At 41.7% G+C, this 14,653-nt stretch overlaps 1 protein-coding gene across 1 annotated transcript in view; it reads left to right on the top strand.

Annotated features, from left to right (window-relative positions):
* Nucleotides 1-14,653, top strand: part of LOC110970183 (M-phase phosphoprotein 9) — a 39,240-nt gene that overhangs the window by 22,688 nt on the left and 1,899 nt on the right. The window contains exons 17-23 of the mRNA XM_051938863.1: nucleotides 654-887; nucleotides 975-1,138; nucleotides 1,932-2,201; nucleotides 4,334-4,454; nucleotides 8,298-8,389; nucleotides 12,986-13,185; nucleotides 13,549-13,617. Of these exons, the coding sequence (XP_051794823.1) occupies nucleotides 654-887; nucleotides 975-1,138; nucleotides 1,932-2,201; nucleotides 4,334-4,454; nucleotides 8,298-8,389; nucleotides 12,986-13,185; nucleotides 13,549-13,617 (1,150 nt within the window). The remainder of the gene's footprint in view (nucleotides 1-653; nucleotides 888-974; nucleotides 1,139-1,931; nucleotides 2,202-4,333; nucleotides 4,455-8,297; nucleotides 8,390-12,985; nucleotides 13,186-13,548; nucleotides 13,618-14,653) is intronic.

The raw sequence follows: 14,653 nt of genomic DNA, 5'->3' as shown, positions 1-14,653 counted from the left end.
GGAGTGGCCGAGTCAAGTCCAGACCTCAATCCAACTGAGAATTCGTGGCTGGATTCGTAAATGGTTGTTTACTCTCGATCCCTGATGCCGCTTCAGCACTTTTGAAAGAAGAATGGGTAAAATTGCAGTGTCCAGATGTCCAAGTATGACTGAAATCTATTCACACAGACTCAATGCTGTAATTATGGCAAAAGGTCCATCCACTAAATTCTGACTTGAAGACAGTAAATACTTGTGCAGTCACTGATTTCCATGTGTTATTTTTAAGTAATTGACAGCACTTTGTAGAAATCTGTTTTCACACTGACATGAAAGATTCTCTTTAGTACATGATCGCCAATAAAGGCAAATTAAATTGACTAGGATTCAGTGTTGAAAGGAAAAATTCCGAGGGCGGTGAGTAATTTTTTTTAAGCATCGTAGATAAATAGCATTCGATTGGAAAAAAAACAAAGTAAAGACCAGGGATTAAATAATTTAAGCAAAAAAGATAGCAAATTCTATGGTTATAGCATTATTCCTAATTTAAAAAATAATATTTTAAAGCAAGATGATAAGACAAAACAGGCCTTTAATTTCCTTTGAAAAATATAAAGCTGTATGTATGTATATTATCACCCAATATAATGTAATCCCTTTTAACATGTCCACAGTCTTTTCCACCATCCGGACCTGCTGCTGTCGCCCACTAAATGCAAGGCAGAGCCTGACGTCACCCGCAGAAGGTCTCCCTGTCCTCTGTCTGACCAGCTGAGCAGCGGCAGAAAATCGCCGTACCATCAAACCAGCCAAAAAAGCGTCCACAAGAGGTCACCGTATCCATCGAACGATCAATCATCAGGAACTGGAAGCTCTGTGGACGCCTCTTCAGCTGGAGGGAGCTGGAGGTGTTTTTTTTTTTTTTTTTGTGGATATTTTTTCACACTCATTTGTTGGCAGTTGTCAGTGGTTTAATTCCTGAAATTGCTCTGCAGGTGTGCATCTCCTCCCGAGTGTGAGCAGCTTCTGTCTCAGACCAGACACCAGGAGCAGGGCATTGGCCAGGCCGGACGGAGAGACGGATCCAGTCCTTTAACTCCCATGATGAGAGCCCTGATAGAGCTGGAGGACACCAGAGCCACAGAGAGCCGGGCTCCCTGTAAGAATAACCGCTCCACACTCATTCATTCACTCAGGCAGCTTTACACGGAGCGATTTGTGGCTGTCTGAGGCGTGAGCTGATGGTTGTAAGAGAGAAATAGGAAAATCTGAGGCAGAATGCACATGCATACACCAGCAGGAAAAGAGGGGAACTTTACTCACTTTTATAATCTGTGACTGTGTTGTGTAGTAGCTGACAGTCTGATCATCACAGAGCAATCATAGCAAAGCCCAACAGGCTTCTTAGCATGACTGAGGACACAGTATCAAAAATCTGGAAAAAAAAAAGCATTATAAGTGTTGTATAATTACAGACAGGTCAGAATATATAAAAAATAATCCTGTCTAGGTTGTACCTGGCGATTGTTTTCATCATCTTTCTGGGTTAATTGAAAGTCAGAATATTTACAGAATGTCAAAAAACTGTAAATAATACCCATTGCATTTTTCCTAAGCTGAAAGTTCTGCCTTGTAATGTCTTCTAATGTCCAACTGACAGCCTTAAGCCTAAAGATATTTACTTTACTGTAATGTAACACAGACAGAGAGCAAATTATAACAGGAAAGTCGCAAGTATACGCCATTGTTGCTTCAAAATTACTTAAAGCTGTTAATTATTTGTGAAACAGTTGATTAATTGTATTTCTGCAGTTCATTTTAGCTCTAAATCCTTTTGTTAATTAAATAAACGTAGCTTAAACACTAATTACTGCTGTCTTGAGTTAATTTGATACACAGCACACACAGCAAGGTCCACTCACTGCCTGTAATGAATGTTTCTCCCTCTGCAGGGATCGGCAACCAGAGGACCACAGTTGGGTTTGTGGAGCGGCGACACAAAGAGTTAATTCAGGAGCGAGTCGGGCCTCTTCAGACGGACAGGGAGATGGTCAAACCTGGAGGAGTTGTGGCTGGAGCGGAGCGAGGCGGACCGAAAAACAGCAGTGAAGCAGAAAGAGCTGCGACTCTGCTGAGAGCTCAGAGGAGTCTCTCTCCAGAGGGCCACAGATCTTCATCACTGCCTCCTCCAGCACACCGAAACATTCCCACAGCTACACCCAGTAATTACTCCCAGCCCTTCTATCTCTGCTTAAAGATGGCTTAGGACCTTGGTTGGTGATCACACCTGCTCTTGGAAAAGAGCAGATGTGATCAAAAGGTTCAGAGTCTGGTAAAACCAAAAGGTTGTTGCTAGAGGTACGGACCCGTATCCGTAGCCTGTGGACTACGGATACGGGACTTGCCATTTGCCAATCAGATACGCGAGATCTGGTCACGTGACTCCCGGTAGACGCTAGCGGTACGGACCCGTAGCATCGGTACTACAGGTACGGACCCTAAACCTGACCCTAACACTAACCCTAACCTTAACCTTAGCTTACCTTTCAACAGTTTGCAGTGGTTAGCAGCTTCTTGACTCGCGAGACTCACGTACGGGTCCGTATCTGTCTGGCAAATGGAAAGTGCCGTATCCGTAGCCCACAGGCTACGGGTACGGGTCCGTATCTGTAGACACTACCAAACCAAAAACAATGTTTGCTGCTTTTCCCCTCAAAACAAACTGCTTGTGCAGCAGCAACACCTAAAACATTCCCTGGAATTCCCATTATGTAGAAATGTCGTCTGTGATGAATGCTGTCTCGTGAAGTGTGTCAAAACGGCTGCCCTTCAGCTTATATTTCAGTTTTTAGAAGAGAAAGAGGTTGCAAGGAACCAAATCTGTTAAGTAGGGTGTGTAAGGAGTAACAATCGTGCTGTTGTGACCAACAAATCCTTGTCTCGATGGAGCACCAATTTGCCATCATGCAACAGTTCAGATCACCCTGGGGGCTGAATTCATGATACACACAGCAACGTTTTTGTTAGGAAAAACACCAAGCATGCACCTGGTACGGCTCACCTAGTCACCTTCCTCAGTTCTAGACTGTACTGTGAAAGCTGGTGTTTTCAGTCAGTAAAGATAGTTCTACTGCAACACTTTGTTGTGTCTCTGGGTGAACATTTGGCACAAACAACCTGTACTGTGGCACATTGGAATGTGAGCGCACCAGTGTGCTATGTAGCGATTACAAATGGCCTTTTCGCCACTACAGCACAGTTGTTGTTTCCTATGTGCTCTGCTTGCCAAATTATGCTCCTGGTGACTTCTCATCTCCCCTAAAATGTAATTCAAGTTATAGGGTTGCCGTTTTGACACAGTTTAGGAGAGTTTGTGCTTATTATAGGTGGTGCTTAATGGTGCTGCGTAATGCAACTTTCAAGCTTTACAAGTGCTGCATAAGCGCTGGGAGCAGTGTATTTAAAAAAGAAAAGTATGATTTTTAATTTTTATAGGCATAGTCTCTAAAATTTTGATTGCACTTCATATTATACGTACAATACTGTTCAAAAGTTTGGGCTCACTTAGAAATTTTCTTATTTTTAAATGAAAAGTAAGTTTTGTTCCAATGAAGATAGCATTAAATGACTCAGAAATACAGTCTGGACATTGTTAATGTGGTAAATGACTATTCTAGCTGGAAACTGCTGATTTTTAATGGAATATCTACATAGAACAGAGGAACATTGGCTAATTGATGACTAGATAATCCTTGTGCAAATATGTTAGCACATGAATAAAAGTGTGAGTTTTCATGGAAAACATGAAATTGTCTGGGTGACCCCAAAGTTTTGAGCAGTAGTGTATATCCTGGTTTCCTTATATTATTGCGAGTTTTGCTTTTTAATTGCAGTGCAATTTTTAGGCCGGAAACAAAACAAAAATACCAAAGAAAAGACAAAATCAGAAGACACTCTTAAACTATAAAGAGACACTTAATTGCACAAAATCCACAATTTCAAACCGTATAGAAATACTATTTGTTCAACCAAAAAACTTCAATATCGAATATCTGACACTGTATTAGTAATGAGGCAGAATAATTGAACTATTTTGTAATCCAAGGTAAACACTGTTTCACAAACACTGAATCAGAGCAAATATTGCAAACATTAGATGATCAGTTTGATCCCTCACTTCCACCTTCAGTATTTTGGTAACAAAGATCAAGCAGAAACCAAACTCTGACTTAAGAGTCCTTTAATCTGTTTAGCCCACTATGTTAGTCTTTCATGACAAATGCTAACATTCTTGAGATGTAAGAAAGGACTTGTGTAAGTTTCAATTAATGTTGTGCTTTTCTCTTCCATCTAGCAAAAAGGGAGACACTGCTCATGCCCCTGTCTGCCAAGTCCAGCCCTAAACGCTGCCCTACTGAAAACTACTCCACTGCTTTTGGTCACCTGATGCCAAGGGAGGAACATCTGCTCAGAAGGTACAACAGAATCTATTTCATTATCTTCTCCAGTGAAGCAAAATCAACCTGAGTCGCATCGGGAAAAATATTCAGATCTAACCTTAGAATTGTGATGTTTTGCCAAAATCATTTTATTCTACGTCCTATTTAAAGATTAGCAAAAATGAAACGGTTCAAACAAGATTCAGTAAACATCTAAAAAATTATATGCGAGAGAAACTATAATTCACTCGGTGACCAACAGTCATGTGACAGAAATTCTGTTGCTTTTCGACTGAACAGCAGTTGGAACGAAAAAGAGAAAACAAGAGAGAGGACAATAAAACTAATGCTGGGAAACGATTAAAAATTTTAATTGCATTTAATCACATTATGTTCTGTGATTCATCGTAATCACATTACATTACACTAAAGTAATCAAATCAAACCAAAGCTATTTTCCACTGTGAGAGAATGAACATTTTATCTGGTTTGTTACAGAAAAACAAGCTACCGTCAGAGTCCAGAGCCACGATTATAACATTATAGCAGGAACCTTCCCAGCAACATCGAGTTAACATTTATAAATCTTTATTCTTATTTTTTCTGAACAAGTACTAGCAGAAACATTTTTCTTTTATAAGGGTACAGCATTAACCGTCTATGCGTCGGGGACTATAGCCGCTGTTTATGGGTCGCTTGCTAGTGATGCAAGTTGAGGCTCATTCTGTCGTCTTTCATTTCTATCCTGAGAACGTTCCTCAGACCTTCGTCTTCCACAAAACTAATCGGAATGCAGTCATAGCTAACTAGTTTGCGGAATTTGTTAGCTTGTCCTGTTTTAGTTTATCTCTATTTCTCCCACATGCTGCATCCAACCAGTCTGCCAAAGCCTCCCTGCACTGTTAGTTTGGGTGAAACGTGATGATGTCAGTCCCAAGTACTGACCAGCATCCACCCAAACTGCGTTAACACCATAAAAATATTTGTCAGCGTTAATTAATTAATGTGTTGACACCTTAGTAATGCATTAACGTCCTCAGGCCTAAATAAAACACATTAAATCAACAAAGAAAATGCAGTATGGCTTTTAAATGGTACACAGAGGAGCAAGTTAATGTCTAGTGTCAAATACGCCCAGCTGAAATAAACCAGAATTACTTTTTAATCAGCTGCACATGACAAGATCCAATAGTAGCTGCTGAAGATGTTCATTTACAGCTGACAACTGATTTACATTACCTGCATTAAGATTATTCTTTGTGAGAGATAAAGGATATGATAGGAGGCCCTAGTTACAGTGATGATTTTGACAGGACGACTGCTGGTGTCAAATGTCTGTGCCTCATATGTTCAGCTCTACTCGTCAAAGTAAGAATTTAGTTTATGTTTGCGCTGTAAATCTTTGTTACTAAGCATGATAGACATTGTGTCAATAAGATCAAGAATAGAACAAGACTGGAGGCGAAGATGGTGACATGGCTGTCTCATCAGGGCTGACAAGTCTCGTCTCTACAGCTGCTGCTTTTTCCCCTTTTACAAGTCTCCCCTTAAAGCTTAGTAACTTCTCATGCAAATGCCACAGAAACAGGGTTGAGGCAGTAAATGATTTTTTGTCTGGCGAAAGACAATGTTCAGTTTTTAAACATCATCAGAGACCTCCTCTGGTGAAAATCAGGTTCATACTCCAAGACTCTTGTGCCTGATAAGCAGTCTACACCATGACTGAGCAATGCCACCTTAAAACTGCCGCGCATCAATGACATTTTCAAAAATACAAATTTAGACTTCCAGGGTTTCATATGTACCAAACCTAAGAAGTCAATCCTGTCAACTTGCAGTATGGGACTTTCTGTGTCATTACTCTTTTGCTATTTCCAGGTCAAACATTTACAGTTGAATTACTGCAATATTAGAGTACTTTTACAGCATTTGAGTAAACTTGTAGGTGAACTGGTGTACTCGAGCTGCCAAAAATGAATTGAGAAAGAGGAAGATCCCCACATTCTAGAAGAAGCAATGATAGAGAGTTGAGGACAGTTTAAGTCAGGACAGGATTATCGTCATGGAATGATTGGGGAGGGGGATGCTTTTATTGACAGCAGAATAACACTTCTTGTCCAGTTTCATGTATTTGTAGTTTACAAGTCACTAATGTTTAAAAATGCATTTGTCTAATGTACAACATAATTTTAGTTAATGAGCAAGTTGTTTTGCATGTAAATCAGCTGTAGATACGAGGCACCTCATAAAGTGTTCATGTCCCTCTTATCTGCAGTGATAGAACACACAGATTTTCCTGAGTAAATCCAGTTAGTGTTTCCTAAATTAACACTGGTGATTGCATTCCTGGTGGAAAAAATTAGACTCAGGTACAAAAATTAAGGATGTCCTGATCAAGTTTTTTTTTTTTAAACTCCCCTCAATCCTCAGTCATTTAATATTTTGTAACTTCCATTTTCCCAGAAAATACAGACTTCTATATATTGCAGATTAGTTGTAGTAAAGCCTTTTTCTGTTTCTATTGTAGCAGCTCGAGGAGGCAGTCACTTGAATTCCAAGCAGGTCCATGTTGGCAAGCAGAGTGAATTGTGGGGGTTCAATGCAATTGTGGGAATTTGGTAGCCTAGCCGTGCTAGACAACCCACGGCAACGAATTTAATTCTCTGCCAGGGTGGGTCTAGTTACCCTCCATAAGGCTCAAGGCTGGATGCTCCTAAAACTGGCCGGACGAATCACCATGAAGTGTAGAGTCAGAAGGCGGGCGTAACGAAGTGACGACAGAGGCGCGACGATTCTGACAGAAACAACCAGCGCACAATAAACAGTTATCTTTCGACTCGGCTTTGGCCACAGCCCTTAAAGATTTGAAGCTAAAATTCAACTTGAAAGATAAACAAAGGACGGCACTTAAGTGTTTCATTGAGAAGAAAGACGTATTTGGACTTATGCCGACGGGATATGGCAAATCCTTAATATACCAGTTGGCTCTGCTGGTTGGGAAGCTAATGGGACTTAGCCACAATCCGGCGCTCTAGGAACTACGTCAGCCTATTCGTTGCGCTGATTGGTTGTATACCTACCCAATTGCTGCAGAGTGATTTGAAAGACAACCTTTTAGCCCGCCTCCCTCCCTGTCGAGCGTTCCTAGACCTTGTGTCTTAAGAGCTGGGTCTAGCGCGGCTAGGCTAGGAATTTGGTGCAAACAGGCACCGTGACAAAGACTTCTGTGATGTTACTTTGCCTCCAGCCAGAACTTGTGTTTCAGACAAGCTGGGATCAACACGGATAATGTTTCTACATCCCAGTGACATATGTAGCAAAGTCGGTGTTGTGCCCACTGTGCTCAGTTTGTTATTAGTCATTCCGTTATTATTATGCTGCAGAATAGAAAGAAACTCTAAAAATTGCATCCCTCGTGTCTTCCCACAAATCGTGCTCTCCCTTTATGATACCTGTGTAAGAGATGTAAACAGATGTAAACAAAAAATCGGGTTTAGGTTTGTGCTGACAGTGATCACTCTGTGTTTGAGTATTTCCTTCTGATGTAGAGTTGTCCTGTCAGGCAATGAGGAATAAGGTGATTTTAACAACCTTAAAGGGGAAGTATTTGCTGATGTTTGAAAAAGGCTTAAATGTAAAAGCACTTGTGCTGCCTGCAGCACAGAAGACAAGAACCTCTGTAAATGAGTCCCTGTTGAAATTTACCACAAGATGTCAGCCTGCTGCCATCTTTGACACAACACACCTTTTGTTTACACAGCAGATAGAACCTTGTAGTCACATGAAGTGAAACATAAACAGATCACTGCTTCTGTCAAAAAAAACACTGAAAGTGGTTCAATGATGGTTGTGTTTCATCTCATTGTGTGCTGTCTGCAGGTGTGACGAAGAAGCTGACAAGAGACGTCATTCATTCCACAGCAGCAGTCCAAGGAAGAGACTCCAGTTTTCTTCAGCAGACAAAGAAGAAGGTAACATATTTCAGCTTCTGTAGATCTTACACCAGATGTTAAATAATGTTTATGGTTTTTTATTTTTGCCACAGAGCAGTGTAAATAATACCGAATGACATGTGTCCATGACATTTTAGTGTCCCCACTTGTTTCTGAGTTTTCGTGCTGCACTTGTGTGTCAGATCAGTGCTGAATTTGCTTGTTTTTTGTCTATTTGCATGTGTTATCTGTGCAATGCGTGTACTCTAGGCCATTTTAGCAATTAACAGCTGAGTTTCACTACCTCTTATTAAAACAACAGATGTCAACAATGTTATTTTGCTTATTGTAGTTATACTGTGACTACCCAAAGTTTTTCAAACATCATTTTAACCAGTCACGTGACAAAGATTTCTGTAGTTCTGTGTTCAGTCCAAGTAGTGGTTGTACGTATTTCAGATATCTACATTATGACTTGATTGAATTGAAGTTCATGACACTGCTCATACAAGACTTCACACTGGATATTGTCCATGCGAAGCATTTGAGTAGTGTTAGCAGAGGGACTGCTGTGGTGAAAAATATGGTTACGAAATGCCATAGAGTAGAACAAGAGGAGTTTGTGGAGATTAGAGCTTTGTACTTTAGAGACCTGGTGTCAGAATTGACTGAAACTTGGGCCCCAGGCTGCTCTGACAGAACCGTAAAGCGGTTGTCATATGCCGTTACTATTGCAGTGCAATAGTATGTGTAAAAAGCAAGCAGCCTACATCTCAGATATTCACACCATAATTTTGCCCAATTCAAGGTATCTGTCATTACATGTCAGCTAGTCATAATTCATAAATCATAATTCTAGTTTGATATATCTACAGCATCTTTCAAAATAGTTCAAAAATGGTATTAAATTGGGAATCTAAAAGGGAGAGAGCAGATATATTGAATAAGGGTAATTAAAGACATCTTGAATTGGATTTACGACAAGTCAGAAGTAAACTTTAGAAATCCATCCATCCATTATCTATACACCGCTTAATCCTCATCAGGGTCGTGAGGGTCTGGAGTCTTTCCCAGCTATATAGAGACAAACACTCACACTCACATTCACACCTACAGATAATTTATAATTATGAGTTAACCTCTGCATGTTCTTGGACTGTAGGAGGAAGCTGGTGAACCCAGAGAAAAACATGCATGCATAGGGAGAACATGCAAACTCCATGCAGAAAGATCCCAGTAAGGCCAGGACACGAACTGGGGACATGCTCGCTGCAAGGCCAGAGTGCTACCCACCAAGCCATGGTGCAGCCCCACTGTAGAATTCTGTAACTGGAATTGCAGCTAATCAGAATTCAGGTGCAGATGTATATACTGAGAAACATATGAAAGATAAAGGTGATCTAATTTGTCCTGGAAGAATGACAATCTGAACATGTTGATGTTCTTTTTAACTGTGAAGAATTGAATCACAGATATCTGCAATACATATCCAGTCTAACTTTTAACCCTCTGATCTGCGTTTCTTACGTTTTTCTTACTATGGGCTCATTTTTCATTGCAATATAAAGTCATGCACCTCTATGGAAACAGTACAAATATGGTGAGAAGGAGAGAGAAGTTAGAAATGTCTTCTGTGTAGTATGATACAGTTAGAATGTCATGAATCATAAAAAGAAAAGTTTAATTTATTTAAAGATTTATTTTGCAGGCACTGAAAAAAATTAGTTAACGTGCAACATTTTCTCAAGTGTCCACCATTTATGTTTAAAAAGTTGTTTAGAAATTTGACTACTTCCATTTTTACAATCTTTTCGCCAACCTGAAGTCCCTCACAGCAGCTCAGCTGTCTGAGGAGGTGAGCTCTGTCATGCCTGACCACTCACACTTCTCCTCACTTCCTGTTAATGAGGCTACTGAAACACACTGGTCCTCTCTGGCATCCTCTTTGAACAAACTCTGCCCCCTGGTGTCCAAACCGACCAAGAAAAAACAGCCAAGTCCATGGCTCTCTGAAGTTCTGAGAGAACAAAGAGCTGGACTCAGGGCAGCAGAAAGAAATTGGCGTAAATCCCAAGAACCCACTGATTTGTCCACATACAAACAGAAACTTGCTTCCTTTACCTCCTGCTTGCAGTCTGCAAAGAAAGCTTTTTATCAGAACAAGATCTGTGCAGCTTCTGATTCCAGAAAACTGTTTTGTGGCGTTGAACTCCTTGCTTTCTCCTCCAGCTGCTCAGCCGTCCACTGAGCTGACTCCAGACATGTTTGCCTCCTTCTTCACTGAAAAGGTGGCTGCAATCGGCAACCAGTTCTCTGAGCCTGACCAGTCCAGTCAGCTCAAACCCACTACTGCTCATTCACTCTGGTCTTTTGCTCTTCTGAGGGAGGATGAGGTTTCCAGACTTCTTCTGAGCTCAATACCTGCAACATGTCCTCTCGATCCAATACCCACCAGCATCCTGCAGACCATCTTGCCCACAATCAAACCTGCAATCACGCACATTGTCAACTCCTCCTTGGAAACTGGCATTTTTCCTGCTACTTTTAAACAAGCCCACATCACCCCACTGCTCAAAAAGCCTCATCTCAACCCAGCCCAGGTTGAAAACTACAGGCCAGTCTCACTTCTACCATTCCTGTCGAAAATACTGGAGCGCTCAGTATTTAACCAAGTCTCTAAACATCTGCGGAACAACAACCAACTTGAGCCCTTTCAGTCTGGCTTCAGGTGCGACCACTCTACTGAGACTGCACTCCTATCAGTCACAGAATCTCTGCGGCTAGCGAGAGCTGCTGGTCAGTCCTCTGTCCTACTGCTGCTGGACTTGTCTGCTGCCTTTGACACCGTGAACCATCAAATCCTCCTCTCCACACTCTCCGAGCTCGGCATCTCAGGTTCTGTCCTGTTGTGGTTCAAGTCCTACCTCACAGGCAGATCCTTCAGAGTAACATGGCGAGGGGAGGTGTCAAGGTCACATGGCCTATCAACAGGGGTCCCTCAGGGGTCAGTGCTTGGTCCCTTACTCTTCTCTCTGTACACCACCTCACTTGGTACAGTGATCCGCTCCCATGGCTTCTCCTACCACTGTTATGCTGACGACACTCAGCTTTTCCCCTCTTTTCCACCTGACGACACAACAGTTTCAGCTCGGATATCAGCATGTCTGGCTGATATCTCCACATGGATGAAGGAACGGCACCTTCAGCTAAATCTGTCTAAGACTGAACTCATGGTCTTTCTAGTTTGTCCATCTGTTCAGCCTCAGATCAGTGTCCAACTTCACTCGAGCCTACTTGTGCCCACAAACTCAGCCAGAAACCTGGGTGTCGTGATTGAAGACCAGCTGACCTTTAAGGTTCATGTGGCCTCAGTTTCTCGATCTTGTCGTTATGCCCTTTACAACATCAAGAAGATCAGACCCTTCCTGACCCAACAGGCCACACAACTTCTGGTTCAGGCTCTTGTGATATCATGCATTGACTACTGCAACTCTCTTGTGGCAGGTCTCCCTGCTTGTACAGTCAAACCTCTACAGATGATCCAGAATGCAGCAGCACATCTGGTCTTCAACCAGCCCAAAAGAGCTCATGTCACTCCCCTGTTCATCTCCCTTCACTGGCTTCCAGTTGCAGCCAGAATCAAATTCAAAACTCTCCTCCTGGCTTACAAAACATTTACAAGAACGGCCCCAGCCTACCTGGATTCCATGATCCAGGTCTACTCCCCTTCATGCCCACTTCGCTCTGCATGTGAGAGATGCCTGGTGCTTCCAGCCCAGCATGGCTCGAAATCTCTAGCCAGACTCTTCTCCTCTGTTGTTCCCAAATGGTGGAACAAACTACCAAACTCTGTGCGTTCTGCTGAGTCCCTTTCTACTTTTAAGAGACAATTGAAGACTCAATTGTTCAGAGAACACCTATGCACTTAATCCGACTCCACCTTACGGGTAGAATGAGTCAGGTGGTCCAAAACCCAGGACTTATTTAGCACTGACAAAGTTGAAAAAACACAAAAGGGAGGGGGGGGCACTTCTTCTGCAACTTGATGGCAACACCTTTGACCAATCGCACTTGAAGCACTTTTTGCACTTACTAAAGGTTTTCCCTTATGTCTGAATTCTTGCTTGTGTTGTACGTCATTTTAGACAAAAGCGTCTGCTAAATGAAATTGTAGAATTGTAGCATATACATTTTTCAAAGTGCACGCAGATGTTTCCAGTATTTGAAAAATAAAATGGTGACTCCACCTATTACAGATATTTAACAACATATATTTTTATTTAGTTTAGTTACTTGTCTCCTATTGCTCCTTTTCCTATTTTTTACAGAATCTTGTCACGGCAAATTGTTAATTATTTACAATTTTAAACATAATATCGATTATAAGTCATGGTTTTAAGCTTAGATTTGGTTAATTTTCTTCATGAAATCGCACATCACATATGATTAGTTCAAGGACTGTTGGACCGGGAGGCGGATTTTGAGGTTCAGAGAGTTACATGTTCAGTCGACCTGCCAGATGTGCATTGATCTCTCAGGGCCACTTTATCTTTACCCCTCCCCATCTGTAGAAAGTGTTCCTCACAAAGTGGCCACTGAGGAAAAAATGATTATTCATCTGTTCCTTTCTCTCAGGCTTTCAGGAGCCACAGTCCTCTGGTAGTGTGAACCCACTGGATGGTATATCCCAGCTGGGCTGGGAGGAGCAGGGAGTCGCTGGTGGACCCGAACCACCAGACTCCGGCGAGGACTCGGCCCCGCTGTTCCTGGACAGACTTCAGTCTCTTGCCGAGGCTGAGAAACTGTTTGACGAGCTGACACAGGAGAAACTGCAGGTGAGAGTTTGAAGGCTTGTCACATCACAGCAGTTTCCATATTTTGTATTAAGTCAGCAGAATAAACTTTACTGTTTAGCAGCTCTGTTAGATGAGCCTCTCTGACACTCAGGCCTCGACAGAACAACTCTAATCCACACTCGACCTGTTATGTAAGACGAGCTTCATTGTTTTTACTCCTGAATGACGTCTATTTTTAGGAAGTTCATATCCTTCTCTGCTCCCTGTGCCCTGCTCTCCTCAGGACATTAAACTCATCTAATGAGTCCACTGTTTCAGCCAGGCATGTGTCGCTGGCTGTTTCATCAATATAATTATTTTTGTGAATGAATGATTAACCTTTGTGTGTGTGTGTGTGTGCAGATTGAGGCAGCTTTGAGCCGGATGCCTGGAGCAGGCGGCAGAGTGACTCTGCAGACCAGGTTAGATGAGGTAAGGCTCCAGGGAAACTGTCCACATATTAGTTATGTTGATATATAATTTTCCTGTGATGGTTGATTTTAGGCTGAATGATGAGCAGATTCATTATTCAGGTAATTTTAAAACTGGACCCTGAACCGTTAGTGTAATGTAAGTTTAATTTGTTTGGGTTTTAGACAGTTTTAAAAACGTCAGCTGGACTTCTGGGAAATCATTGTGAGGTTGTTTCACAGTTTTAGAGAACACATAATTATTGATATGTTGTTTGTAAAATAACTTTAAATACTGTGAATTATTTCAATTAAATTTCACTAATCTGGAATGATTAGTCAATTAACCAGTTGAGATTTGCAAAAAAATTTATTCTGTAACAAGTCTGGTTTTTGGGTTAGATGAAGTTATACCAATGTGAAAACTATGTATTGGTCACTCCACCTTTTCACTTCTGACTGAAATATCTCATCCACTACAGGATGAATTGCCGTTGCATTTTACGATCCTCCAGTGTCACATTTTGTCCAAACTGTTCATTTGTCCACTTCTTTGGTTTTTGGCTAGATAGATAGATAGATAGATAGATAGATAGATAGATACTTGCTGCATCGTCCAGCTGAAAATTGTGAAAACACAGTCTGCAGTGAAGACAAAAAGTCATGTGACTGTTTGTCTCAGCTGAGCCACTAATCGTTAGCCTAGCCATGCTACACCCATGTTTCTGACGGCACAAGGGTCTAGGGAAGCTCGGCAGGGAGGGAGGCGGGCTATAAGGTTGTCTATCAAATCCCTCTGCAGCAATTGGGTAGGTATACAACCAATCAACGCAACGAATAGGCAGAAGTAGTTCCGAGAGCACCGGCGGATTGTGGCTAAGTCCCATTAGCTTCCCAACCAGCGGAGCCGCGGAGCCAACTGGTATATTAAGGATTTGCCATATCCCGTCGGCATAAGTCCAAATACGTCTTTCTTCTCAATGAAACACTTAAGTGCTGTCCTCTGTTTATCTTTCAAGTTGAATTTTAGCTTCAAATCTTTAAGGGCTGTGGCCAAA

This window comes from Acanthochromis polyacanthus, chromosome 18, assembly GCF_021347895.1.
Source record: "Acanthochromis polyacanthus isolate Apoly-LR-REF ecotype Palm Island chromosome 18, KAUST_Apoly_ChrSc, whole genome shotgun sequence".
NCBI classification, from domain to species: domain Eukaryota; kingdom Metazoa; phylum Chordata; class Actinopteri; family Pomacentridae; genus Acanthochromis; species Acanthochromis polyacanthus.
Note: the sequence above shows the minus strand (reverse complement) of the source record. Positions and strands in the feature narration are given on the sequence as shown.